Source organism: Corapipo altera, unplaced genomic scaffold (assembly GCF_003945725.1).
Source record: "Corapipo altera isolate COAL_440 unplaced genomic scaffold, ASM394572v1 1, whole genome shotgun sequence".
NCBI classification, from domain to species: Eukaryota; Metazoa; Chordata; class Aves; order Passeriformes; family Pipridae; genus Corapipo; species Corapipo altera.
Genome location: NW_020884873.1, coordinates 17,086,983 through 17,113,418, shown reverse-complemented (window position 1 = coordinate 17,113,418; position 26,436 = coordinate 17,086,983). Strand labels below are relative to the sequence as shown.

At 37.2% G+C, this 26,436-nt stretch overlaps 1 protein-coding gene across 12 annotated transcripts in view; it reads right to left on the bottom strand.

The window, feature by feature from the left end:
* TNRC6B (trinucleotide repeat containing 6B) overlaps nucleotides 1-26,436 on the bottom strand; it is a 140,772-nt gene that overhangs the window by 94,481 nt on the left and 19,855 nt on the right. For 8 of the 12 annotated variants that reach the window (XM_027662926.1, XM_027662906.1, XM_027662972.1 and 5 more), the window contains exons 3-4: nucleotides 26,336-26,434; nucleotides 6,610-6,677 (exon numbers count right to left, since the gene is read on the bottom strand). In XM_027662926.1, coding sequence (XP_027518727.1) covers nucleotides 6,610-6,677; nucleotides 26,336-26,389 — 122 coding nt within the window. In that variant the 5' untranslated portion in view covers nucleotides 26,390-26,434. The remainder of the gene's footprint in view (nucleotides 1-6,609; nucleotides 6,678-26,335; nucleotides 26,435-26,436) is intronic. The other 4 variants (XM_027663042.1, XM_027663024.1, XM_027662957.1 and 1 more) reach the window with 2 other exon arrangements.

Genomic DNA, 26,436 nt, shown 5'->3' with positions numbered 1-26,436 from the left:
CAAGGACAGTATGTGACACTGTCTACTCTGGGTATTTTACAATATCAAATTTATAAATCAAGTGAGGTAGGATGAAAAATATATTGTCTCTTGCTTTGCAAGACATGTGGAAAGCAGTCTCTTGATTAGATGAGACTGCAAATTCAGAAGCAGTCTCTGTGCATGTCCTATGCAGGACAAATACAGATCCTGAGGGGGAGAGGGAGGACCCAAACAAACTGGCCTGTTCTTACCACAAGACATCTGGAAGAGAGCACTATAAAATCCTACGAAAGAGAAGTGCCAAAATATTCACATTTCGAATGTACAAAATATTTTCCTCTCACAATGCTCAGCAGCAGTGTAGGCTAAACACATTGTGACAGTAAGTGGGAACTTCCCTTTTAAAGTTGACTTTTTTTCTGTGTGAGCTCCCTTTCTTTTTATCCTTAACGGTAATCTGTCTTTTTTCCACATATTGAGAAAGTATTTGCAAAATAACAGTTCACTGAGGTGTAGGTTAGCCGAGGTACATGCAAAGTCTGTATTTGTTCACGGTTTGAAAGGGAAAAAAAATAAAATTGCTGAGGACATGAAATGAGGAATCTTAAAAATCATGAACTGACAACTGAAAACAAACATTTTCAAGACTAACTTGCAGAAGTGGACACCTAATTTTAAAATATTTTTGCTTAAAATACTCAGAAGAGAGCCTTCCTGTGGGTAATACTTGTAATTTTAAGCACAAAAATATTGAAGTATAACCTTGAACTGGTAAAATGTGGAAGACAATTGATGGAACTTTTGGCATTTTAAAGTGCTCAAGTGTAAATTCTGCATATTGTTCAGAAGTACTTCATTGTAAGGGTGCAAGTTAGCTTTAGCAACATCATTGACTTACCAGTCTCATGCCTAAAACACAGTTGCCTCTAGAGATACACATTTCACTGCTGTGTCATCCATTTCTACCCTCTCAGTTGCATAACAAAGGGCAATTGTTTTCTGGATTTCCTCAGGGCCCCCTTAAACACACAAGTAGACTTGCCTTCAAATGCAAACTTGTCCTGCTGCTCACTCCACTGTATGGAATAACTGTAAACTAGGATGGTGATGAAAATATTCCTTAATCCTTAGTTGGACCAGTTTTCATCTTAAACTTTAGTCTAATGATCTTGTACCCTTAAATATCCTACCAAATCTCCAAGGACCTAAATGAAAAATACAGCTTCAAAGTTACAAGTCTCCTACTCATGTGCCAATGCCTGGGCCTATCACTGGGTCTGAAGCACATTTTGTCAGCAAACAGAACTGCAACATCCTGTGACAGAAGTGTCTGGTATGGACACCACAGACACTGCCTGTGTCTCTGTGGTGGTTCCTTAGGATGTTGGGCAGAGGACTTAAATGTTTGGGGACATTTCTCTAATGGGCTACTTATTCTACACACAGTTCGAACAATCAGCAATGAAAAAATAGCCATGCCTTTATATCATTCTTGAACATAATTCAAGAAATCACTTGCCATGAGTTCAGTGGAATTTGGGGTGATACCCAAATTTAGGTGCTCAAATCTGAGTTGATAATCTGATTTATTTGGAGATTTGGAGACTTGCTTTGAAAATGCCAGCATGAATCTTGTGGGGAAAAAAAACCCCCACAAACGCAAACAATTTCTGCTTAGGTCAGTGCTGTCAGTAAATTTAAAAAGTGCAATGGCACCCAAGGCAAGTCTCAATACCTTCTGTAATATCGAATGTCCTTAAAACATCAAAGAAACCCCTTGTTATGCCAGCATTTACTGTTTACTTTAAATTTGGTAAGAACAATATTTTATGCTGCAGGGACAGAAGCTATGGCTTGGGCCCTTCATGGAATTCCAACCCTTCAAAAGAACACTGCACTACTTCATAACAATGTCCCTCATTCTCACCAACCAAATCAGACAACTTCAGGATATACCACTGCAGCCTTTTTATAGCTTCCAGAAACACTATGAAAGAATAAGATCGGTGCCTTTATGCCACTGTGGCAGTGATGTTACATGTGCACCCTTTATCAGCAGGCTGCTGAAAACAAAGACAGACTGGCCTGTTAACTGGCTTCTTGATTTTGCTTAATTTTAACATGACAAAACTAAACCAGGGAGAGGGGGGAGTTATTCTGCTGTGTAAGCAGACATAGAAGTAAGTTTTAATGAAGACTGAGCCAGACTTTCAAATGCCCATGCTCTCATTAAAACCTCTTGCCTCAGAATCTCTACATTAAACTATCAAGCCAGGGAAAAGCCTACCCAATGACACTTTCTAAATTACAGAAATGATCTCGTGTTGCTATCTTTCTTACAATATGAATCACTTCCAGATGTACAAATTGCCAAGACAGTTGAAGACTTTTCTCTCCCATGACTACAAAACAGCAAGTGGGGAATAGCCAGCTGAGTTATTTCAGACAGCAGTAACAGCTTGGCTTACCTTGCTACTAAACCCGAGTATGAACTTGGCTCACTTTTTGTCTGAATAGCTACTGTTGAACAGACCTCTCCGTGTATCAATCAGGAATAGTAAAACATTTACATTTTTCTTATAAAAAGGAATAGTTTTTCATTACCCAGTCCCATTCACTCACAGACTAGGGTGCACAAATTTCTGGTTGTGACAGCAGAGGATAATTTATTAGCACAGGCAGAGTTGCTAATTAATACTCCTAGAGCTAAGAGCATAACCCCAATTTAAGGACTTGAGCAGAATTCTTTTTCCTGCCCCAAAAAAGAAAAGCTGCTCTGTGCTCATCAACAGAAGTCTGACTGTTTTGGAAAGATGATCAATTTGCCTCTTAATCTTTGCTCCAGAAGTGAAAAAGTAAAAGCCCTATTACACTGATAAGGGTGCAGTAAGCTACTGACATATAAAATATAAGTATTTGGAGGGGAGAGATAATATTTACTCCTTAAGCATGCCAATTCAGGTCAACCTCTTCTAAGAGATGAAAATATGAGAGAACACCTCTAACAAAATAATTAATTACATCTGTAATTAAGCATAATGATACTGATCTCTCTGGGAACTTTGCTTTGGGAGAGAGGAAAGGGGTTTCTTACCAAACCACATTAGCCACAGAACAAAATAACGTGACCAAGCGTAACAAACGTATCCCTGGCCAGAGCAGGGAGAAGTTTACAGAGTACTCAACAAAATGAGAAGTAACAATGGACTCTCAAGGAGTCCATTGGCCCTCTGCTGGAGTAGAAGCGTGGTCCAAGATGGCCACTATTCAACTCCAGTAGTCCAGGCAGAATCACTTCTCTTGAAGTGCAGGTTTTAGAGTAAGTGGCAGCCACTGACAGCTCTGTGACATGTGCACTGTGCATAAACTGCAGATCTTTCACAGGACTTGAGATGACTATGCCCTTTCAGTATCTTACTTGTACTAAGGATTTTGCATGGGTAACTTCTTCATAATTAGCTTCAACTGAAATCAATTATATTTATGTTTTAAATGTCCTACTGAAGATTTCTGAAAACCTTGTATACAGTCTAACCGGGTAATTCCTTCCCACAAAGCAGATAGCAGCAGATGGCCATTCTCAGGTATCACCTACAGCTCAAAAATCTTAAAACACTGTAACTTTAGTACAGTAAGTCTATCTAAAACAACTGTCCAGTACAGCAAAAGAAAGGCTCAAAAGGTTGAAGCAGGGTTGTTTGTTGTTTTGGGGAGTAGTGTGTGTGTGTGTATGTGTGTGTGTGTTTAATACTAGAAGGCACTCTTAAAATGCCAAGCTTTTATCCCCAAGTGAAACTTAGTTGAAATAAACTGTTGCACAAAGTGCCAGAAGCCACCTATGGATGCTGGTTCCTCATATTCCATTATGAAGCTGTACTTTAGCAAAAGAAATGTCACATGAAACTGGTGCTAGGTAAGAACTATTGCATCCACTGAAAGTCTCTCAGAAGTATCTTTTTATTTCTATTCTTTCATTGTCCACTCAAATTTTGAGTCCCTTGGAATGCAGATAAATGTCACGACATCTGCAAGGCTTTCCCAGGAGGTTAACACTTACAGACTGCTCTGGCACTCTGGTGCAAGTTCACTCCCTTGCAGGTCAGTTGCTGTAACCGTATCTTCTGAACACTAACTTCCTCAACAATCTCAGTACAAAGTTACCCAGATCAGGCTGCCTAATGAAAGGCAATCAAATTAACATGGCCAACTTTTCAGGAAAGTAAACTAGAAGCAGTCAAAAAAAAAATTCCATCTGCATAGCTGTAGAGGCAGTAAATTCTAGGAAGTCTAATGACAGCTGGAAATGGAAGGAAGCATCTTCAGCAGTGCAGTTATTTCTGTCAAGAACATCTGACTCTACATTCAAACTTAGAATCTGCTTTTTACTAACAAGCTCCAATTTTATTTCAGATTAACTAGAAGGACAATAGTAGACACAGGTACACCAAATCACAGAATCATTGCAGATGGAAGAGATCACTGAGATCATCAATCCCACCCCTTTGTTCAAAGCATGGTTAACTAGAGCAGGCTGAAGCAGGCTTGGGGTTGTGTCCAGCTGAGTTTTCTGACTAACCTCTTCCAAAGGTATAAAGAAAGAATTTTTTTCCTGATGTTTGAGTGTAGTTTCCTGTATTTCAGTTTATGCCAATTGCTTCTTGCCTCTCCACCAGGCACCACTGTGAAGAATTTGTCTGTCTTCTATAGTCCCCTCATCAGGTATCTCTACAAGTGGATAATAAGATTCTCCTCCAAGTTTTCTCATCACAAGGCTAAACAGTCACAGCTTTCTCAGTTTCTCCTCTGTCAGATGCTCCAGTTCCTCTCTGTTGTTCTTCACAAGACCCAATCCAGGATATCCAACTAATCCCTAATGCAAGGAAGTGATAATACAAAGCGGTAACTTCAGATTTTTTTTTCCTTTTCTTATACCAAGAGGTAAACTCTATCAAGGCAGACAATTTTGTTAGTTGAAAATTTGAGATTGTGGGTAGAAAAAGTTTCAAGTGATTGAACAGAATTTTGCTGGCGTTATTTTACAAGTTGTGTATCTTCAACTCTTTGTTGCATTACTAAAATTGCACCTTTAGACTTCTATAAAAATATTATTAACAACATTATTAGAAATGATACTCCTATGGCAGGATCCATATGACAAGATTCCGCATACCACCTGAACACAACTTTATTAGTTAAAAAAAAATTAAAATCCTGCCTTATCACTAATTTAATATTCTCTTTCTAATAACCACAGTTTTGGGGAAGAGAGATAATGTTGTAAGCCACTTGAAAAGCTCTAATTAAAAATCAGGTCAACTGTAGAGTAACTCTAGGTCCACTTGCACCTGAAATAAGACAGCAAACACAAAGCTATGACAAATCCAATACACAATCCCTCATATTACTCACTACAATAATGTATTTCACTATACTACTAGATATCTAAAGAAACAATTCAGAAGAGCACAAATCTAACTCCTACTTTTTATTTCTGCACTGATTTTTCTTCTGGAACTTTCTGAAAGTTTCTATTTCAACAAGCTTTGTATCTCTTGGTACCACAGTAAGTTGCCCAGTCTGAACAGAAAGAAATATCAACAATTACTTCGAGAAGTTTGGCTTACATCCATGATGCAAACAATGTGCATGTTCAACACTAGAACTTTGCTGAACTCAACTTGTCTACCTCAGAAATGGCTTCTAATTATCACAGATGCAGAGGACTTACAGTTGCTAGCTTATCTAGAAGGCAAGGAAGACCTTTAGCCCAAGTCAAACAAGTATAGTGCAGATCAACAAGAACTCCTTCTTGTGAGGAGACATCAAAATAGGCATAGGAAAAAAAGAGTTCTGTGATGTGGATTTCCCACAGATCATCTTATCGCTTGCTCCAAAAGGCAGGTCAGAAAAAAAAATTAATTACGATATCAAAAATGAATCCCCATCGCATTAACTAATGAAAAGAATGTGGAATACAACCATTACTGCAATACTTCTAGGACTAGGTTCTGTTCTTCCTAGCCAAACAAAATCACAGGGATTTCAGTTACTGGATTTCAGTTTGAAGTCATATGAAAAAGCTTTTTCCTAACAAAAATCCGTCATTTTCTTCTCTGATCAAGTTGCTTTCCCTAAAGCACTGCATACCAGCATCTTAAATTGTTCATCCTTTAGAGTTTTGTTTATAATTTCGGATCCTCTATTAAAATGCATTCTAAAGAAACAAAGCTCGTACTTCAAAGAGGACCAATCTACCATATGCACACCAAAAAGGAAGGCACTGGTTCCATCATATTTCACATTATTTCAGTGCAGAGCAGCTGTATAAAAACTTCACGTACAAACTCACTACCTCAGTGCCAAGCTTCCGGAATGATTATCTCTTTTACAACCATTTCTGATTAACATTCTGAAATTGCAATGCACATTTCTCTGCTTTTACATTTAAGGCAAATCAACATCCTGCGTCTTTTTTTTTCAGCCACCATCCACTATTACATATGGATATTTAAGGAACCAAAAGGGTGAGCACCAACCAACCAACCAATGCTCCCAAGCACATTTAAACAAGAGTGCTTCACACCATTTACTATGGTAAGGCCCTTTTTAAATAAATGTGTGACTCACTGTTTGTTTTCTTCACCAGGAGGTGGAGTCTTGCCATGCCCCTCCATTACAAAATCCTCATGTTCCATCTGCAAAGGCAAGCATTGCAGGTCAGAAATCGGTGGAGCAAAATGCACATCACCTAGAGTGGCCCTTTTCCATATGCGACAACTTAAGGCAGCCACTTTATCACAGTGGCTGGTCCAGAACAGATCATTTAGTTTCTTAGCAACATATGTACATCTCCAACCCCATTGCTATGGTATTGTTTCATAGCACAGATTTCAGAAGATCTTACATGGGAAAAAGAATGATTTAATGGCTATCAGTTAGGGTATCTAGATTCTAAGTTTTGCTCTGTTAAGGACTTCCTTGGTCATTCTAAGTATTATTTCTACCACTTCTTCCTTACGTATAAAGCAGGAATTAAAAAAAAAAAAATAGGTCTATCAACATCTCTGGAGAAAAAAAAATAATCAGAATTTTAGAAGAAATGTATTAGGCACAGACAAACTGCTGCAAAAGCAGAGTACTTCTTGTGAAAAAATAACTTTTCTACAAAAAAGATACTCACTGCACACACAGAGCTTAGTTAGCAGGGTAAAAAAGAGGCCTAAGGAAACCTCAAATAGATGCTGTTCCAATGACAACATAAGGTAGGCATTTCCTTTGGCTCACTTGTTAGAAGATTCCAAGAGCAGTAAGGAAGTTTTATGTTTAATTGTTTGCTTTTAAAATGTCAGTTTTAGCATACTATTTCAGTAATTTCTTTGGCCAGAAAGAAGAATTGTATTATATTTGATCGTTAATTAATTACTCGCTCTTCATTTAATGACTTAATTCAGTCAGAATTTCTTGCACAAGTAGCAAAATATTCTTCTCTTTATATAAAAATTCTACACATGCAACTAGTATTTTATATAAACACCCAGATACACAGTTAGCAATGCTCTATTTCACATGATGCCAGCAAACAGGTCACACTGCAATACTCAAACCATACAACAAAGCAACTGAATCATAATCACGCACAAATCCATGATCCACTACATTTAACTGGAAAGAGGAGAGAAGCACTATTCAGTCAGTAAAGATAACAGTTTAGTCAGTCTTTGAAGGGGCAACCCCCCCCCCCCCCCAAAAAAAAACCCCAAATCCATCCAGCAGCCACTTCCCACTGCACCCCTACCCTCCCCCCAAAAGGGTCGAGTTTCCTCATTTGTATCTTGATCCTGTTGACAGGTCAAAAATTCTGACAAAAATCATAATCTGCACAGTGACATCCACCAAGGATATCGGAAATTATGCTATTGGACTGCACAGACATGGCCTTAAGCAAAACCACAAATGAACTGACAAACTGATGAACTATAAGGTGCTAATGACATCCAGAAGACAAACAGTCAATCAAATCTGTGTAAGGTAATTTTATATTTGTAAATATGTACTCACAGGACTCACAGTCAAAATAGTATTTTCAAGTAAAAGCCAGGTTTGAAAGCAAGAAAATTTTGATTTACAGCTTTGTAAATAACTTGGACTTCTATCCATGTATTCCCACCATATCACATCCTGAAACCTCCAGGTACCTCAGTCCATACCCGATTCACAAGAGCTCTAAGAGCTAGACTCAAAACTGTCTAGTTGAAGAAAAAGATACTCATTCCACTAATTCTGTTGTTGAAAATGCTAAAATGCAAGTGTGTCAATGGGTAAAATAGCTACAGATTTGTGACCAAAACACATAACAGCATGGTGAGTTACACACTCTTACACAAGAGGATTTTCCCCTATTGATGGTTAAAGACACATACAGTTCCAATGAATGGTAAGCATGGAACAGTTTGTGGCCAGTACTGGGAAGAAAGATGAAAAGGAGACTTTGGGAGTAGTGAAGCACTACATGCAGCATATGTAGTGCTAAACTAACAAGACTCCCGTGTAAAACAAAATTTTGATTTAATGAAGCTATAGAAGACGAGGTATAAAAAATGAAGTATAAAATGCAACGATTTTAAAACCAACAAACACTTAGAAATGGGACATTACCAATTAGATCACAATCAAGAAATTCGAATAAGACCTGGAACATCTAGTACACCACCACCAGGAAAAGGCAATTGATGAAGTAATGCCAATAAAACTGTTGCTTTATTATGAATTTTATATAAAAAATACTAATGACATCACTGTTCCAGCAGGCTTATCTACCAAAGTCACTTCCACAGAGAAGTGGGCAAATAATGACAAACAACAAAGTGCCTGAGCTAGGAACAAGATTGTAGGTCCAGGCACAATCTGTGTTAATGCAATTAGAAAACCCCAGAAGGAAGTATCTGAAATCACTGAAATCTGCATTATAAAAAACTGTAGAAGATATGGTACAATGGCCCAGACAAAGTTTCTCACAGGAAGTTTACCAACAAAATTAGTCACAGAGTGAGGAAGTACTCAGGAACACAAAAACTTACTGTGTTGTATGCTACCTGGAGAATGGTATCAGATGAAGTGCTGTAACAGTCTACCAAAGACAAGTCCATTAAACACTTTTACCAGTGACTTGCAGGGCTGGTAGGGTATATTCTGGTCAGAATTTTAAGATAAACTATCTGGGGTGAAGAGGTTCAGTCAACATATCCAAAGGCAGGCATGCCATTCAGATGGGCCGAGATAGGCTGGAGGAATGGACCCAACAGGAGCTGTATCAATTCAGACAGAATAAACACAAAACACCTGAGAGGCCCTGGCAATGATTCAGGCTGAAGAATGGCTGGGGAGTTGTTCTGTGGAAAATGTCTTGGCATACAGCAAGTTGATTGTGAGCCAGCAGTGTGCCTTGTCAGGAAAGGTCAACAGCATCTCAGGCTTTATTAAGAGCCTTGCCAGTAGATGAAGGAACTGATTGTCACCTGCATTCAGTGCTTATTATTCCAGCTATGGTCTAACACGCCCCATTTTGGGCTCCACAGTACAAGAAATACATCCAGAACACAGACACAGTAAAGCACCAAGGTGCTCAGGGAGCCAGAGCACTTGTCCTGTGAGGAAAGACTCAGATAGCTGGGCTTATTCAGCCTGGAGAAGACGTGGCTTTGAGAATACCTTAACAGCAGCTCGTCTGTATCTACAAGGAGGTCAGCAGGGAGTCAGGCTCACAAAAGGGGTACACTGTGACAGGACAAGAAGCCATAAGTTGAAACAAGGAAAGTTCAGACTGGATACAAGATGACTTATTTTCACCATGAGGACAGTCGAGGACTGGAACAGATACCTAGAAAAGTTTTGTACTTTCCTTGCTTCAAGTTTTTCAAGGCTAGACTGGATAAAGTCCCTCACAACCTGGTCTGACCTCACAGGTGACCCTGCTTTCAGCAGGAGGTTAGACTAGAGACCTTGCAAGTTCCCTTCCAACCTGAATTTCCCAGCAATCCTATAAACACGGGAACAGATTCAGTTTAATACTGAGAGGTAATATACACGATAATACCAAATTCCCAACCCAGCAAGAGTCTGCACTTTTGTCTAGAAAGGTCTAAGAAAAATATCTTAGAAAGCTGCCTAATCAAAACAAGCCCTCAAAAGAAAACAACCATCAAGAAAAACTAAACTATTCTGAAGAAAGAAATGCTGAAATTACTGTAACAGATCCATACTATGTCGTCCTCTTTTAGAACACTGTTTATGAGTATAGACAAAGAAGAGTCAAAACCCCTCCACAACACTCTAAAAACATGAGAGCTCAGTATAAAGAAAGGTGTGTAGGCAGAGGGAAGATTTCACATGAATAAAATCTAACATTTGGCCTGCAAATCTTCCACAATGGAAGACAACACAGTATACACAAAAAAAAAAAAAAAGCAGAGTTTGAAAGTATTGTAACAAACATCACCCCTTTGCTACCACAATATAAATAAAACCCAACTCACTCTCAAACAAAACCCAAAAAACCTGTAAGAGGATACAGAAGGAAAACATATTATTAACAGAGAAAAAATTAATTGAACAAACATGTTGCAACACTGAATTTCACAAGTCCTTGAGGATTTTATGGTTTATGTACCTATAGGTACAAAGATTTACTTGTATATTAGAGGATTAAAAAACAATAGCAGTACAAGCTTTTCCATTTCTGGTAATGACATAATTTTTACAAAGCGAAAGGGAAGTTAATATATATAAGATCATTTTACAGGCTTGATCCAGTGCAGCAATTTCTGCATTCCTCTTTTTGCAGAACCTTGACTCTAACTTTCTTTTGCTTGCCTGCATACATTGAACAATTTCGTGATCAGTAACCTGTATTTTTCCATTCGGAAATCTGCAGTTTTAAAAATTTTTGCTAGAAAATGCTGCGCAGTTTATTTAATGTTCTAAAAAGTCTAGAATAAGCTTATCGAGTAATATCCTTTTCCATCTTTCTGCAACATTTAAAAGTCACTTTATTGGGTAGTTCTTAATTCAAAGAGATATATCTGACAAAGACCCTTCTGAAAACAATGAGCAAACTGCCCCAGTAAAATTTCAAAGGCATTCTTTACATTTTCATAAAATTTTTTCTTAGGCCCAGCTATCTATTAATGAATTTTTTTGAGATTAAAAAACTTAAAAATTAAAATATTTAGGCCTTATTTTCCCAATTACAGTAGTGACATCATATTGCAGAAAGGATAAGAATATGGTATTTTAAGTTTTTGATTACATGACTGAGGATGAACTGAAGAGAGGAACGGCACATAATAATCAGAATTATTATAGCTGAAAATACTCTTCTTTCTCTCCTCCACCCACAATTCTTCTACAATTCCTATGCACATTCCTTCCCCACAAGTCTCTTAGTTTCCCTTCACTCTATCATCACCATATCATGTTTGGCACTCTTTTCGTCTTTTTTTTAAGAAAACTGAAGCCCAGAGTTCTCACTAAGTTTCAACCACACACAGCATTCAGCAGCCTCAACAGATCTGGTGAACTGCAGGCGTTTTGAAAAAGCACATTCTAAGTCTTTAGTCTCTCTTGACTCACAGCTTACATTGGAAGTGCAGTTGCCCTGAATATGTAGAAAGAGAATGGAAGGTGAAGGCAAGACAGAACTCTTGTGTCTTGTTTTCCTCCCAAGGAAAGAATAAAAGCTGGAAAACGGCAGAGAACTCAAAACACTTTAGCTTCTCATAGAAGGACTGCAGGGGGAGCCATTGATTCCAAGAGCAGAAATCAAAGGAAGAGCACTCTACACCTGTTTCTCCTGGCAAGGGATGGAGAAGGCTTCAAGATTCTGGCAGCTGGAAGCAGAAACCAGAAATAGACCCTGAAACAGCAGGGGGGGGAATTCAATAGAAAAACTCAGGTTTCTAAAAAAAGGGAACTGCAAGTTGCCGAACTTCATATTTTATTATTTCAAAGATTTTTTTTTTTCCTTAAAAATTCAGGCACCTGTGAATATCCAAATTTTGACAAAAATTTATACATTGAGTGTGCTAAATAATAAAAGACAACTTGTTCTATCCAAAATATTAGACATTCAATACTTAACTTTCAGGAAATGAAATATACCAAGATCTTAGATGTAATAAACTATTACATTTTTTTTGGTCCAGAAGTGCAACACCTGTTACTACAGTTTTAGACTACTCTTTCTAAAAACATCTTCAGTGAGACCCTGACGGATTTGGTTAATGAGTAAACTTAATCTGGAATTCCTAGATAAAGTCAGCAACACTCTGAAGGGCCAGAAAGTTTCAAGGCCAAAAGCCTCATCTTTCCTGAATCCTGGTGTCAGATATCACATTTTCCTAACAAGATTCAACACTTTCATTAGCTATCCTAGCCCACCAAAGCTGAACTCAACTGAACACCTTTTCTCACTCATTTCAAACTTTCTTTCAAAGCTGTAATTTTTTTCTTCTCATTAAAAAAAAAGACTGCAACCAACCAGAAAAGACTCCCCTAAGGGTTTTCATTTGTTAGCATCTCAAGCAGACACGAACCAAAAACCTTATCTTGTGTACAACTACACTCCAGTGAGGACCAGCCAAGGTCAAAAGCTGCTTTCTGACACTGCTTCACATTAAGTGATAATTTTAACACAGCCTACTGCACACCAGCTAAAGAATGACAAATTTGGTGTTTTGTCGAGCTTTAAACAGTTTTGTCAACTACTGCTTTAAACACCAGTGGCCTTCCCAATCCTCATCAGAGACAGCGCTACTGTAAACAGGCCATCAGCATTTATTTTGCCTTGGTAATAGTTGTTTTAAGGAGAATTGCACAACCTAATGGTTGAAATCCAAGCAATTAGTCACTAGTCAGTACTGCTAACAGTGGTGGAAGCCCTGTTCTATAAAAGGAATCTCAGAGACTATTTGAGGTCTAACAGAAATGTAATCACTACTACAAATGAAAGGAAAGCTGAGTCACCTCTCTGCCTGGCTTTACTATAAGCACTTTGGACAAACTGCATCGGTGAAAATTTTACTCATTAGAAATAGATTAATTAAATTTTTAACTTAACTTCTTTTAATAAAAATGCAAATTAGCTGCTAACACTAATTTTTTAGGAATAAAAAAGAGTTAACCTGACATCTCAAAATATGCATAGGATAGCACAAACTGGTTAGCAAAATTAGTCCCAAAATATACTTTTTAGATTAAATCTTAATTTCAGTACACAAATGAAAGCACTAAAAAAAAACACTTTAGGATTAGTAATTTAAACTTAAAAAAAGAAAATAACAGAAAAAACAGCTCCTAAAACAATAAAGCGTGAAGTATTTTTCTGAATCATACAGAGTAGTCTTGGAGACAAGGTATGCATGAAAAATTGTCTCAATTTTTGGTCACTTGCAGGATTTTGTTGTATTGTACAGCACTGCGAGGTTACTGAATTTTCACTCCAACCTATTTCTACCCTTTTTTTCCCTCTTAATTTTGCCAAAGCATAGTCTCAGCATATAAACAATACCAACACAATTTGTGAACCATCTCCTAGCCTATTCACTATTTTCTTGAAGCTTCTCAGCAGCATCTACATTGAGTATTTCAATGTTATTACCATACACAGTCCTAACTGGTTTTCCTGTTAGTAAAAAGAGAAGTGAAAACTCACTAACATAATCCTACTGCAAAGTCACATATCACATTCAGTGCTCCCTGCTAGGCATTTTGAATGCTAACACACTCAGAGCACATATAATTACCTTTAAAAATTACTAATCTGATACCGATGTTCGTTATGCAGCCTAATGGTATTTTAATTCCTGGCTCACTGAAATATTACAACATTAACTGGAAGAAATGCCAACATGTTAACATATACCATTATTAAAACATGCATCATCCTCACAGAGCAGCAGGGCAGATTATCAACAGAGCTCAATTAATCACTAGGACTATAAAAGCTATGTAACTCAGAATACATGATTTATGTTACACACCTAAATAAGCACAAAACCTGCAGCAGTGGTTAAAGACTAAAAGTTTTGCCTGTAGTTTCAGCTGTCACTAATTAATCACATGCAACTGGAGAAATAACCTATGGCCCACTTTCTATGTAATATTTAAAATGGTTGTTATTAATATTCTGTGAAATAGCCAGCCCTTAACATGATTTCCCTGGTAAGCTTAAAACAAACAATTTTATGAATATCATGAAAAGGACAGTCACACTTTGGAAATCCTAAAAAGACTGTGATCCCAATCACATTTCATACTGTACAGATAAGAAACTTTACTTAATTAAAAACTTATTATTTTTTTAACACATTACTTAGCTACAAAGTATTTCAAACACAATAGCTCATATATATATTAAAAATATAAACGTATATATAATATATACATAACAATAAATCTTGCTCTGAAGCAATTTAAACCACCTAGTTTTTTGCAGCAAGATACTGTTTTGTCAGTAACACTTCAACACCAAAGATGTTTAAGTCACTCAAGTCGTGGTATGACAGGATATCTAGAAATACCATCTGAAAAATTCAACTCTGAAGCTGCCAAGGAAGCTTTGAATAGTAGCTCAGCAATCTCGGACAAAAAATGCATAAAGCATCCTGAATTTAAGCAGAAGTGCTCTCCTTTTCCTGTACCACAGCTGATGATCCATTTTTTAGCGTGTTCCATCCATGCACTCCATCCATTTTTCAGTGTGTTTCACACATACATAGTATGGATGGATCTCAGAAAAATCTGAATTTAGTAAGACACAAAAAATTCCTGCATTTCATTTAATTAACTTTTTTGTATTATTCTTCAGCTAAAGATCATGAGCATTTCACAAACCATGAATTCTTGCTAAATTCAGCAACTGTAAAAAAAGCCTTCTACACTTTCATAACAAATCTTTTACACTTTCCATTTAGGGGAAAAATCTGACCCGAAAGCCCTTGAACTGAAAGTTCACCCCCACCACTACTTTGAGCAGCCACTCGTATGCAACCTGGTGATTCTATTTAGCCAACTCATTTTACAGTCAATTTACTATTTATGGTGCAGACACACATAAACGAGTTATAGCAGTTTAAACTGACATCTGTAAGTGGCTGATATTTTGACATACACATTGTTAACCACCCTGACAGAGAAGAGAGAAAACATGTTAACTGCTTTCTCCCACTTAGACTTGGAAATCAAGATGATGCGTTGCCACAAAAGGACAACAGGCACAAACAGCAAAAAGGATTTTCAAAGTCACAAGAAAGGAGATGATAATCAGAATTACAGAAAACTAAATTACACTTTTGCACTACACATTTAATCAACTTCACTGCCACAAATGCTGTTTAGGAGTGACTGAAGGTGACATAAACCAGGCACACATAAAGAGGTGCCAAAGTTATTCTGCCTTAAGAGATCTGACTACTCAGGCAACAAAGAGAAAGAAGACCTAGCTTTCTTTTCTGTGTTTACAGAAGAGAAATCTATTATGTGGCTTCTAAACTCACAGAAACTCCCAATGGCCCAGAAAGCTCCTGAGCAACAAACGGCTGGAGCCTGAAAACAATTCTGTTATAAGCTTTAAGCATGTCCTAGGCATCCACATTTCACCACTGTCCAAAAGGAGAAGGCACACAGGCTATGCACACTCACAGTGTATGACTACTTTTCAGTTTCTCCAATTATTAGAATACAAATCCAAACTCACACTGCTGCTTGCTTGTAAAATCTTCCAAAATTAAGCAAGATTATTAAAATTATTAGATATCTGACAGATCACCAAGCCTTAAAACACCCACTTATCTCTGGAGCAGAACCTGAGCTTTTCTACAACTTTCCTCAAACAAAAAACCTTAGAATGCCATGGGAATAACTTAATTCCCTAGGAATTACATGTGCAAACTCCATATCTGTTGAAACCAACCAATATGGTTTCAGAGTACTTCTGTAACATTTCTTAACAACCTAATTCCACACAGGATTACTGCATCTGTAGACACCTATTACCTTCTCTCCTCTTATAATACACTCCCTTGTCTACTAAACAGTTTCAGTGATTTTCAACAAGTGACAAGAAATGTTCACATGCTTTTAATGTTGCCTTTGCCCTGTTACTTTTTGCAGAGTTCAAGTGTCCTTAGTTGTCCAGTCACCTTTTCATGTACTGCAATGATGAAGACCATCACTACTATTTTTAGTGTCAAAAATAAAAAACCAGTCTTCTCATCAAACCTCACACCCACTTCTTCCACACCCAACAAATGAAGAAAAAATTTTGAGGAATTGAAACAAATTCACACCGATCTAGTTCACAAAATGAAAAGGAAATTGTCCTTGCAGGGTCATGCAAATGTATGAAGTCTTGCAAATGTATGAGGTCAACAAGACCAGTGAGTTTTACATCTTTCAATGACTCAGTCAAACTAAATAGACTACAAATGATTTTTAGAGTAAATCTAAAATTTTTAAAGTAGGGTGGAGTAAGCTTTTACTGCCCGTGGCTTAAATTTCTCCCCAAATACCTATCACCTCAAGTCTGTCATAGGACAGTAAATCTGAAAACATTCATCAATACTTTCACACCTATAAGATTTTAAGCGGTTGATTATATAGAACTGTCACATTCACATGGACTACAACCACTGCCAACAATTCTGTAAAGCCAATACCAAACGGAAAAAGGTCAGAAGGCAATATTTTGAAAAGGCATAAAGCTCTCAAATTGTGTGCCAACAGTACACGTGCATGAGAAGAGAAACTTTGTAAGCAAAGCCACAAAGCAATGTCCCCAACTGTCTCCAACATCATAGCGGGACTATACCATGTCAGCTCTCAAATGCAGGACTACTTTTCCAGTTTTTTAAGCAAATATTTGCTTTCTTTTGTCTACTTTGCAAAGTATTATACACTGCTATAATCAGCTGAAGAAATGCTATTGGCTGAGAAAAAAATCTAATGAGAAATTATTTATGAAAAAGAAAGAACCTTTAAAAGAATGGAAAAGCTGAGTTTGAACTGAATGGTTTCTTAAGACTGCAGTGTTTTCTTCCTCAGAAATCAGGAGACACACACCTATTCACTGCAATGACATTCCGAGCCATTACATTGCCTCTAAGTGAACTGTACATATGAACAGGCTGGATCAAAGGACCATATGGTGACCATTCTTACAGATCCCAAAGTCAGTTTGGCAGACAATGGTATTTTCCAGGAGAAAGAAAATACATCATTGTGTTAACCTTCTCTTTTGTGATTCAAAAGCACTTCAGGTTATTCTGAGATCAGAAAACAGAGAGTCATCTTTCAGTTTGGTATCTATATTTTAGCAGTCTTCACTATGGATAAGTAGGTTTCAAATGAGCAATTCATCTTCCCTCTGTAGAAAACTGTACACCCAGCTGGCAAAATCTTGTTCTTGATCCTGAATTTCTTTTAAAATGTCCAAGCAGCTAAGCAGTCAATAGCATTCCTTTACAATAGTTCAAGTAGCACTGTCTGTTTAATTCCATGTTCTTTTTTTGCAAAGTCCTCAATAATTTTACCTTATTTATAACTGCTGTTTTATAAAGCCAGTAGACCCTGATAACATACTATACTGGTTTTTGCTGGAATAAAGTTAAGTTTCTAGACAGTAGTTGGTGGAGGACTATGTTTTGCATTCATGCTGGAAACAGCATTGATAACACAGGGATGTTTTAGTTACTGCTGAGCAGCGCTCCCACAGCATCAAGGCCTCTTCTGTTTTTTCACACCACCCCACCAGCAAGTAGGCCAGGGGTGCACGTGAAGCTGGGAGGGGAAACAGCCAGGACAGCTGAAGCCAACTGTCCAAAGGGATATTCCATACCCTAAGGCATCATGCTCAGCATTAAAACTGAAGTCAGGGCATGGGTGAGGGTGTATGTGGAGGTTGGCAGGGGCTGCCATTGCTCAGAGACTGGCTGGGCATCAGTTACTTGGCAGTAAGCAATTGTTTTCCTTTTGCATCATTTGTTGTTTTGTGGGTTTTATTTTCCTCACTCTTTGTTTTTTGTTTGCTGGGTTTTTTTGGGTGGAGGGTGTTTGGTTCTTTCCACCCTCCCCACCCCCCCATAAATTACTACACTGTCTTTATGTCAACCTGTGTTTCCTCACTTTTATCCTTACAGTTCTCCCCCTCTCTCTCACTAGGGGTGCAGGGAGTGGGTGAGCAGTTAGTTGCTAGGGTTGAACCCCATATCATAATTATAGCTCTTTGTTACGATGCCTTGAAATTTTGAAATTCTAAGTTATAAACTCACAAGCAGGTTTGCCTGGAATTTCTTTTCCCCATGTAGAAAAGTCCAACTGTGTAGTGTTTTGTAGGAAAGCGTTTTAGATTATTTTGCTGGCCACAGTGTAAAAATTGATGAGAAAAACTAACCCCAAATTTCTGCTCTCCTTGATGGATTATGTTAATTTATATTTAAAAGAAGAGGACTATGTCATAATGCTTTTACAAGCTCTAATAACATGTCATTAAAAGTGAAGGCTTTATTAAGTTAAGATTTAAAGTAATTTCACTCTTCACTGAGAGTTTAATGGATTTTTTTTTAAAATACATGATATGCAAAGATTTTAGTTCTCAAATTACTCTCCTAAGGAAGTTCTCAAATTACTCTCCTAAGGAAGTTCTCAAATTACTCTCCTAAGGAGTTGTAGCATTTCCAGGTCTAAAAAATTAAGCTAGCAGAGCATGATGATGATGACATCAGTCTCTGTTGTGAAAAACTATCTTTGTGCTCAGACTAGTTCTTAAGCTGCTACCTTTTGGGAGAAGCATTGTCTTGTTAGGCAGAATACCTTTCTACTTTTAAAAGACTTTACAATATACTTCATACAAAGACTCCAGGAACTTAGTATAGTTGCAAGTCAGCAAGTCAAAAAGACTAGCTGCTCCTACAACTCATGTTCCAGAAAAATGATGGAAACATACCCTGTACATCAGGGCACAGAAATGCTGGAAGCTCCACAAGTAACCCACCACAGCAGATGTCAAAAATGAATAAACTAAAGGAAAAAAAAAAAAACCAACAAAGCCTACTTTCCTGAATCCAGAGGAAAGGCAACAGCCACATGAGTAAACTGAAACCTACTCTGACTTGTCAGGTATTCACAAGAAAATACACTGAGGTTGAGAGCTCAGCTCTGGTAACAAGCCAGTATTTTCCAAGAGTAGCAGAGATTCATACTGCAGAAAAACCATGGCCTGAAAGCACCGTGTACTGGGTCAGTACTAGACTGGAAAACAGCTTTTTTAAAACTACAGTCACAAAGCAGCCTGTTAATTTCTTTACTGTCTAGGCCTTCACGCTGAATGTTTTAAATTATTTAGTGCCATCTGAATAGAAACCCAGTTCCGTATCACTAAGTAGGATTATAAGCCCCAGAGGTACAGGCATCAAGGTTTTGGATGCTGCAAGTTTAACTACTCAATTAGGATCTTCTTTGCACCATATTAATTCTAAATTGCACAAAATGAAAGCACCAGCCTAACTTTTGCTCTGTTGTCATCTTTAAGCAACATCCACATCAGAAACTGAGCATAACTTACACTTCAATGCAGTTAGAGGAACATTCATGCTTTTAGAAAAGATACCTCCTGATTGGCAAGACTCTCTCCTAACAACACTTCCTTCTGAGGAATTTTAAGATTTTGCTTAAAAATATAAAACCTTGTATCTTAACAGATTAAATAGAAATACTACTAAGACTTATTTACTTCAAAATATATGAAGTGAAAGCAAGACATTAGATACTCGAGTAAGATATAAACTGTTTAACCTTTTCATCATCTCTGTGTGAATGCCTCAGGACAAAAAAACCAAAACCAAAATCCAAGAACACCACAACAAAACAGCCAGTGCCAAGAGAGTTCTGAAGAGTGATTCAAAGAGAGTGGCAAGTGCTAGCTCACAATTAGACACCAAGAGGCAGGAAAAGAATTAACCAGGATAAGAATTAACCAGGATGAGAACTGGTAGGCAGTAATGTAAGGGAAAGATTCATGTCGACAGATAAGAACAGGGCAGCAACTTGAAATAAAACAAGGATTAACAGAGGACCTCAAGACAGCTTGGTAAGTGGCAACAGGACAAGCCTCAATGTTTGTGTCATTGGTTTTGAAAAAGTCAGAGTATGAAAAAGTAGCCTAACTCCTAGTCTACCTATTCAGTTCAATAATGGTTTCTATAAATAGTACTGAAAACTTTGAATAAAAATACACTTCCCCAACACCATACAATACAGATGCTTTTCCCTTTTCCTATACTTATTAGGAGTTGAGCATTATTACAAATCCTGTGCAGTCGTATTTTTTATCAATATTTTGTATACCTAGCATTAAAAGGACAGAACTAGCTATTTTTCCTCCTTTCCCTTCTACAATACTGAATCAAAACAACAATTCATAAACACCTTTCTATAAATTACCTTAGTCAAAGTGCCTCCCTCCCTCTGAATTCATAAGTTTTTACTTTGAGAGATGAAGGAACAACTACGAGGCGAAGGGGATATTCTACATTTAACATGAGAATTTTAATTGCATTTTTTGATAAAGAAGGTTGCTACATAAGCTCAAACTCCTGCCAACTCTTTTGAAAGAAATCTAAAAATGCTTCAAATCAGGCACAAAATTTTAGCTTCCTCCTGCAACATTTTGCAGCAAAGGAACAACTGAGAAACCAAGTTTTAGTGTTGTCTGAGCAGTAATTCCTAACAGATGGATGATAACAACTAAAAAGAAATCAGTCACAAACAAAAATCTCAATGCTTGTTGATATTTTCAGAGTACCAAGGTTGTTAATGGAAAAAGCCTAGCAACCATTAGTGGAAAATTAACCACTACAAAATATAACTAAAAAATAAAATCAAAATCCAAATAACAAAAAAGGGTGGGGAGTTCCAAGTAGAAATACTGCTTTCTTTTCCACTCAGTATGATGGACAGGTAGCAGATTTCACTTTGGTATCATGGAATCAGAATGACTGAGTGCTTTTGGCCTCCCACCAGCAGCCCCAGTGAACACCATTGGGGAGAACACTGTGGGGGTCTTGCTGGTATTCCCAGCTCTGAAGAAATCGGACCTACAAAATTCCCTGTACTGTACTGTACTGGTGAGCCTTTAGCACCTCATGGTGGTGTTCAGTGAAAGGTTGCACTCAATCATCTTGGACATCTTTTCCAACCTTAATGATGCTGTGATTCCTTTTTTTGTGAAATGATACTTCACTGTATGATATTCATTAGAATATCATATGGATAAAATAGACCAAATACTACTACTAAGTAAGACTTCCATATCTGCCAAAACTAACTACATTTGAAAAAACTCTCTGCTCATTTGAAAAAGCTTATTTCTGCACAGTTGCTTTCCCCCTTTGTGGTCCTATTAGATAATTACTGCAATCAAGAGCATGCTATTGACAGGTGCCAGCTGTCTTTACCACGCTGATGTCATTTTAACAGAAAGAGTATTTTCTGTTAGTCTGAAAACAAGGAAGAAACGGTGAGATCAGACAATGGAATCAGTTCATATGAAAAGCCCCAGCCACAAAACTACCAAGACAGTAAGTTTCTCCAAAAGCAGCCAGTGGGGAGAAGGGGAAAACACACTGGCACAAAACACACTCTCTGCTGGAAAGCAATCTGAAGAATGACAAGAGGATATGCTGTCAAAAAACTAAAGGGAAGAATTTGAGAAATTTCCCCAAATATGCAAAATTGAGAGAACACAAGCACACCTCAACAACCACAATATTTTAAGAAAAATTAAAATTACAAAATTAAAGTGTATGCATTAATAACAGTGATAGAAACAAACACCAAAGTGAGAACTGAGTCCATCAGTAACTTTCCTTAAGTTAAATTACCAAGAAGTTGCCTCCCAGTTTCTGTTATTCATTTCAAGAGTGGCAAAGGCAAGCATGAAAGCTAACTCTGTAAGAGTGTTGTCAGGTTGCTAGGAGTCAAGCAGGAATATCACTCTTCATGATGTCTGACTGCAGGGATTAAATTTTCTAATCATATCTTCCACAATGTTAAATAGTTTGAAGGACATAAATATTTAGTCTTTAAGATGACTTGCTCGGTTCTGCATGAGGTATGATTTTTTTTTTTTTTCTTTCTCAAAACCAGAGGAAATCTCCTTTTATCTTCAAGGCTTGATCTTGATGCTTCAGAATGCTATACAGTCTAGGATGCCAGAAAATGTGAAACAGTTATAGAACGAAACCAGTTCACAAGGCATAAAGCATAACAAATAATTTGTTTTTCACTATATGATAGAATCTTCATGAGTAACATTTTAGGTTATTTTCTGACTGGCACCACAAAAAATTAATTCTTGCAGTATCCAGATCTTTATATCCTGATATTCTTGGTATCTCTGCGACAGGTGATTTTGATGTCATCCCTGACACCCCAGAATACTTCATTCAAGTACACTTCAATCTACAATAAATTGGGTTCCTCAAGTTATGCCGCTGTGATTCCAGAAGAAAAGTACCAAGGCTTCTTAGTGGTTAGGACTGCTGACAGTGTTAACATACTCTCTTTTCCCACACTACTGGGCAAGAACATAAAAAGCAAAGTGAATGACATCCATTAATTAAACTTCCTTTTAACTGAAGATTCTGGAAACAAATACTGATAACTGGTCATGGGATCCACAGTCTCAAGTAATTGAGAATATTATTCCAAACACTGCTTTTCCAGTGACATGTTACTAACAGGAACCCCTCTTGCTTTGTCATTTTGTGGAGTCACAAGAGTCAGTTATTAACACCCTGAGACAGAGAACTTCATGTAGTGAGATCTGCTCTTTAAAAAAATAAGTTATGAGCATGACTTTCCATGGTGCTAAATAAAGGTAGAACACCTTGATATCAATATAACAAAGATATGTCTACAAGCTAGCATATTTACTTTCTTTCCTTCAAGTTTAATGCATACATATGGAAAATAAGACACATCGATTTTCGACTTGAGGACAGTTTATGACAGTGTCAGAAGTGATTATTAGGTGACACTTTGGCTAAGACTCTTCTTGGCAAAATATAACAGCATGGAAAGGATTTGGCTACAGAGTCTAAAGATAATTTTCTTGCCTGTTCAAGTGCTTGAAGTGGTAACAAGAACATTCTGCAAGAGGACCAAATGCAGGTTTCCCACTTTTTGTCAAGACTAAAACTGAACAAGGGAAATTCTGAGCTGTGGGGAAGCACCTACCAGAACCCTGAGCATCTTGCATTCTGAAAAGAAAAAAAAAAAAATGTATCAAACCAATCACAGCAAGGACATTAAATACTCAACAGAAACGCTTCAAGTGCAGCTGACATAAAGGCATTCCAGTATGTTAGCCCTGGGCTTTTGTCTTTTGGTCATAAAGCGGCTTTTAACTTGCATTATATGTTTGTGTCTTAAAATACAAACAAAAAAAAGTATACAAATACATTTTCTACAATCTTTCCACCTTTTGCAACAATAGCTTTAATACTGTTGTTGAAGTCCTATAAGACTTGAAGAAGTAACTTCAAGACAGAAAGTTTGCCCATTTTGATTAATAATTATTCTGAGGCAGCCAATAACAAATGCTACCAATCACCCTAAACAGTAATTTCATTCTTTGTATTGCATGTAAAGATACATTTTTGGATAGAAATTAATTATTACGAGCAGAGGGTAAGAATAGGAAATGAATCTGACCTCATATACGATATAATCAAACTTATCACCACTAAAGTAGCTGGAATGAGCTTACTCAGCATTTACTAATCCTGTAAGATCTATGAGCTGCAGACTCAACTTCTACAATGTTAAGAAGAGCTTCAAAGAAGCTGCTAATATATGAAGTGTTCCAAGTCCTTGGAACACTTGGAATGTTAAGCATTCATAGGAAATAAAATGCTGGAAGACAATGTTTATAGCTCAAAAAGTATTTCTAGTGAAGGCAAAAGAACAGGTAAACCATGGGATTTTTGAGAAGAGAATGTAAATTCAGTCCAAAACTACTGCTGTTACTTAATTATGGGTGTAAAAAAACCCAAACACCTAGAGAAACACAGAAGAAAAGATCCACTAATCTGAACAATAACCGTTATAATAATTATATAATTCACTTTTAGTTACGGATGAGTGTTTTTTGGAATGAGTAAAAGGAGAGAAATGAAAAATCCAAATAGAGTATGAATAAGTAGTTATATTACTGTCTTCAAAGCATAAAACTAGCTTCTTGCAAAAAACCTCATGTCTCCTGCCTGGAAGAGTTGGGACGGGCAGGACGAAGGGATGTCCTAACAAAAGGAAAAAAACTGAAATACATTACTGAAGACTTAAAAAAGATATTTCTTAGAAAAATATATCTTTATGAAAATGGGTCACTAGATCATGTAAACATTTGCAAATCAAGAGAATAATTTTAATGGCACTAGACAATACAATGGAATATACTTTGCCTAAACTCTTCTAGGACGAATCCTTCAACTGTTATAGCTATAAAGCTCTCCTGGGACAAGGGAAGAGAGGATAATCATTTATAGACTAAAGAAATACTGAAAAATAGACTTCAGTGTACATCACAGGATGGGGAGAAGGACTAGATGTAGTCATGACTCTTTTTTGCTTAATATATACTGATCCTATCTAGTTCTTTATTAATAACACTGAATACCAGATGCATGATTCCCAATCTCCCACATTCTCTAAAGAGGGAATTGTCATTCTCTAAATGACCATTCTTTCTAAACAATATTGAACACACATTTAGGTATTCAAAGTCAGTATGTATGTATGTACAGATATGTATATATATATATTTTTTTTTTTTTTTTTTTTTTTAAAATTTAAGCTCACTGAACTTTTTGAGCACCTAATGCTGTAGCAGAGATACAATATTTGCCCCCAGAACTAAGCTTGCCAATGAAAAGCATACACTTCATTGAAGGAAAAGGCTAAGTTAAGTAAGTTGCAAGACAGTTACTTCAATCTACTTCAGGCCACAAGGACAAAAAAAAAAGAAAGCTATGTATCCATAAATATACACCTGTTTGTATATACATAAATATGTACACACACACAGAGATCCTCTCTGTGAGGTGAAAAGTAAGCACCAGTAACCATGCTAAAAATCAGTAATTAATTGCACCGTCTCCTCTCACATGTCTATTTCCCACTGAAACCTGTAATCACATCCTTGTCGAAAGATGGATTCAATACCTTAGATGGCTGCAAGTACGTCCACTGATATGTTCTCATTTGTCAGCTCCTAATCTAGAGCCAACCTTCCTTCAAAGCTGTTTAAAATAAACACAATTCCTAAAGTACAGGCAGCACAATTGCCAAATCCTCTCTCTAATAATTACCTTGTAACTTGGTGCATACAGCTTAAAAAATATTTTTTCTTAGACTCTAAAACAACTAAAACATCTCCCAAAGGTCCACCTAAAAACAGATTTCCATTTTAGTCCTATAGTTTTTTTTTGCTTTTCCAGCCTGTCTTTTACACAAAACTACAAGCAAGCTAACAATGATTCAGATTTTCCTGAAATTTCAGAGCCATGTTTTAAACACAGATCAGCTGCAGTGTTAACACTAACTCGTTGAGATAGCCAAGACTATAAACTATATTTATAAACCTACTGAAGAATATGATAATGGCTATGTCATTATGCAAACCAAAGTAATTTGTGTCTCAACATCTGCTTCTTCAGGAAGTAAGCAAAGAGCACTACACAACCAACATTATATTCAACAGCACACTTTATACCCTCTTGTCCCAACAAGATATGCTGAGAATCAAGAGGTAGCTTTAAAAGCAACCTACAATCCTGTCTCACAGCAAAGCACACGCCGGCAAGTACAAGGAAACAAGAAGCAGAACACCTTCAATAATAGGTCAGTCAGTAATCCACAAACACTGACGCCTGCACCTAAGGGCCCACATGTCTGATTCTTTAAGTTGAGAGGATAGGTGGGTAGGATAGAAAGCTTGACAAGCCCTTCCAGTTCTAACAAATTAAATGCAATCAAGGTTAGTATTTTTGTACAAGTGTTTCCTCTCTCCTTCTTGGGAGTACCCAAATCCGCAGGTTCCAATCCTTAGTGGATGGCAAAAAAACCTGTCTTTCAAAAGGCTTTTTAGAGGTTATTTTTTAAGTATCTCCATGGTAATACATAATAAACATATGCATGCAGGTACTTATTAAAAATACCACTACCAATCGATGGTCACTCCCCTGTATCCCCCATTTCATGCAAGCAAGCTCTTGTTCCTCCAAAACACAGCGGCATTTACCTCACTAACCTTGGGACTGCCTTCCTCCAGTATTTCTCCCTCATCAGTTTGCATGGGAACAGGATCTGTGCAAAGCTCTGCAGAAATGCAAAATACTGCCT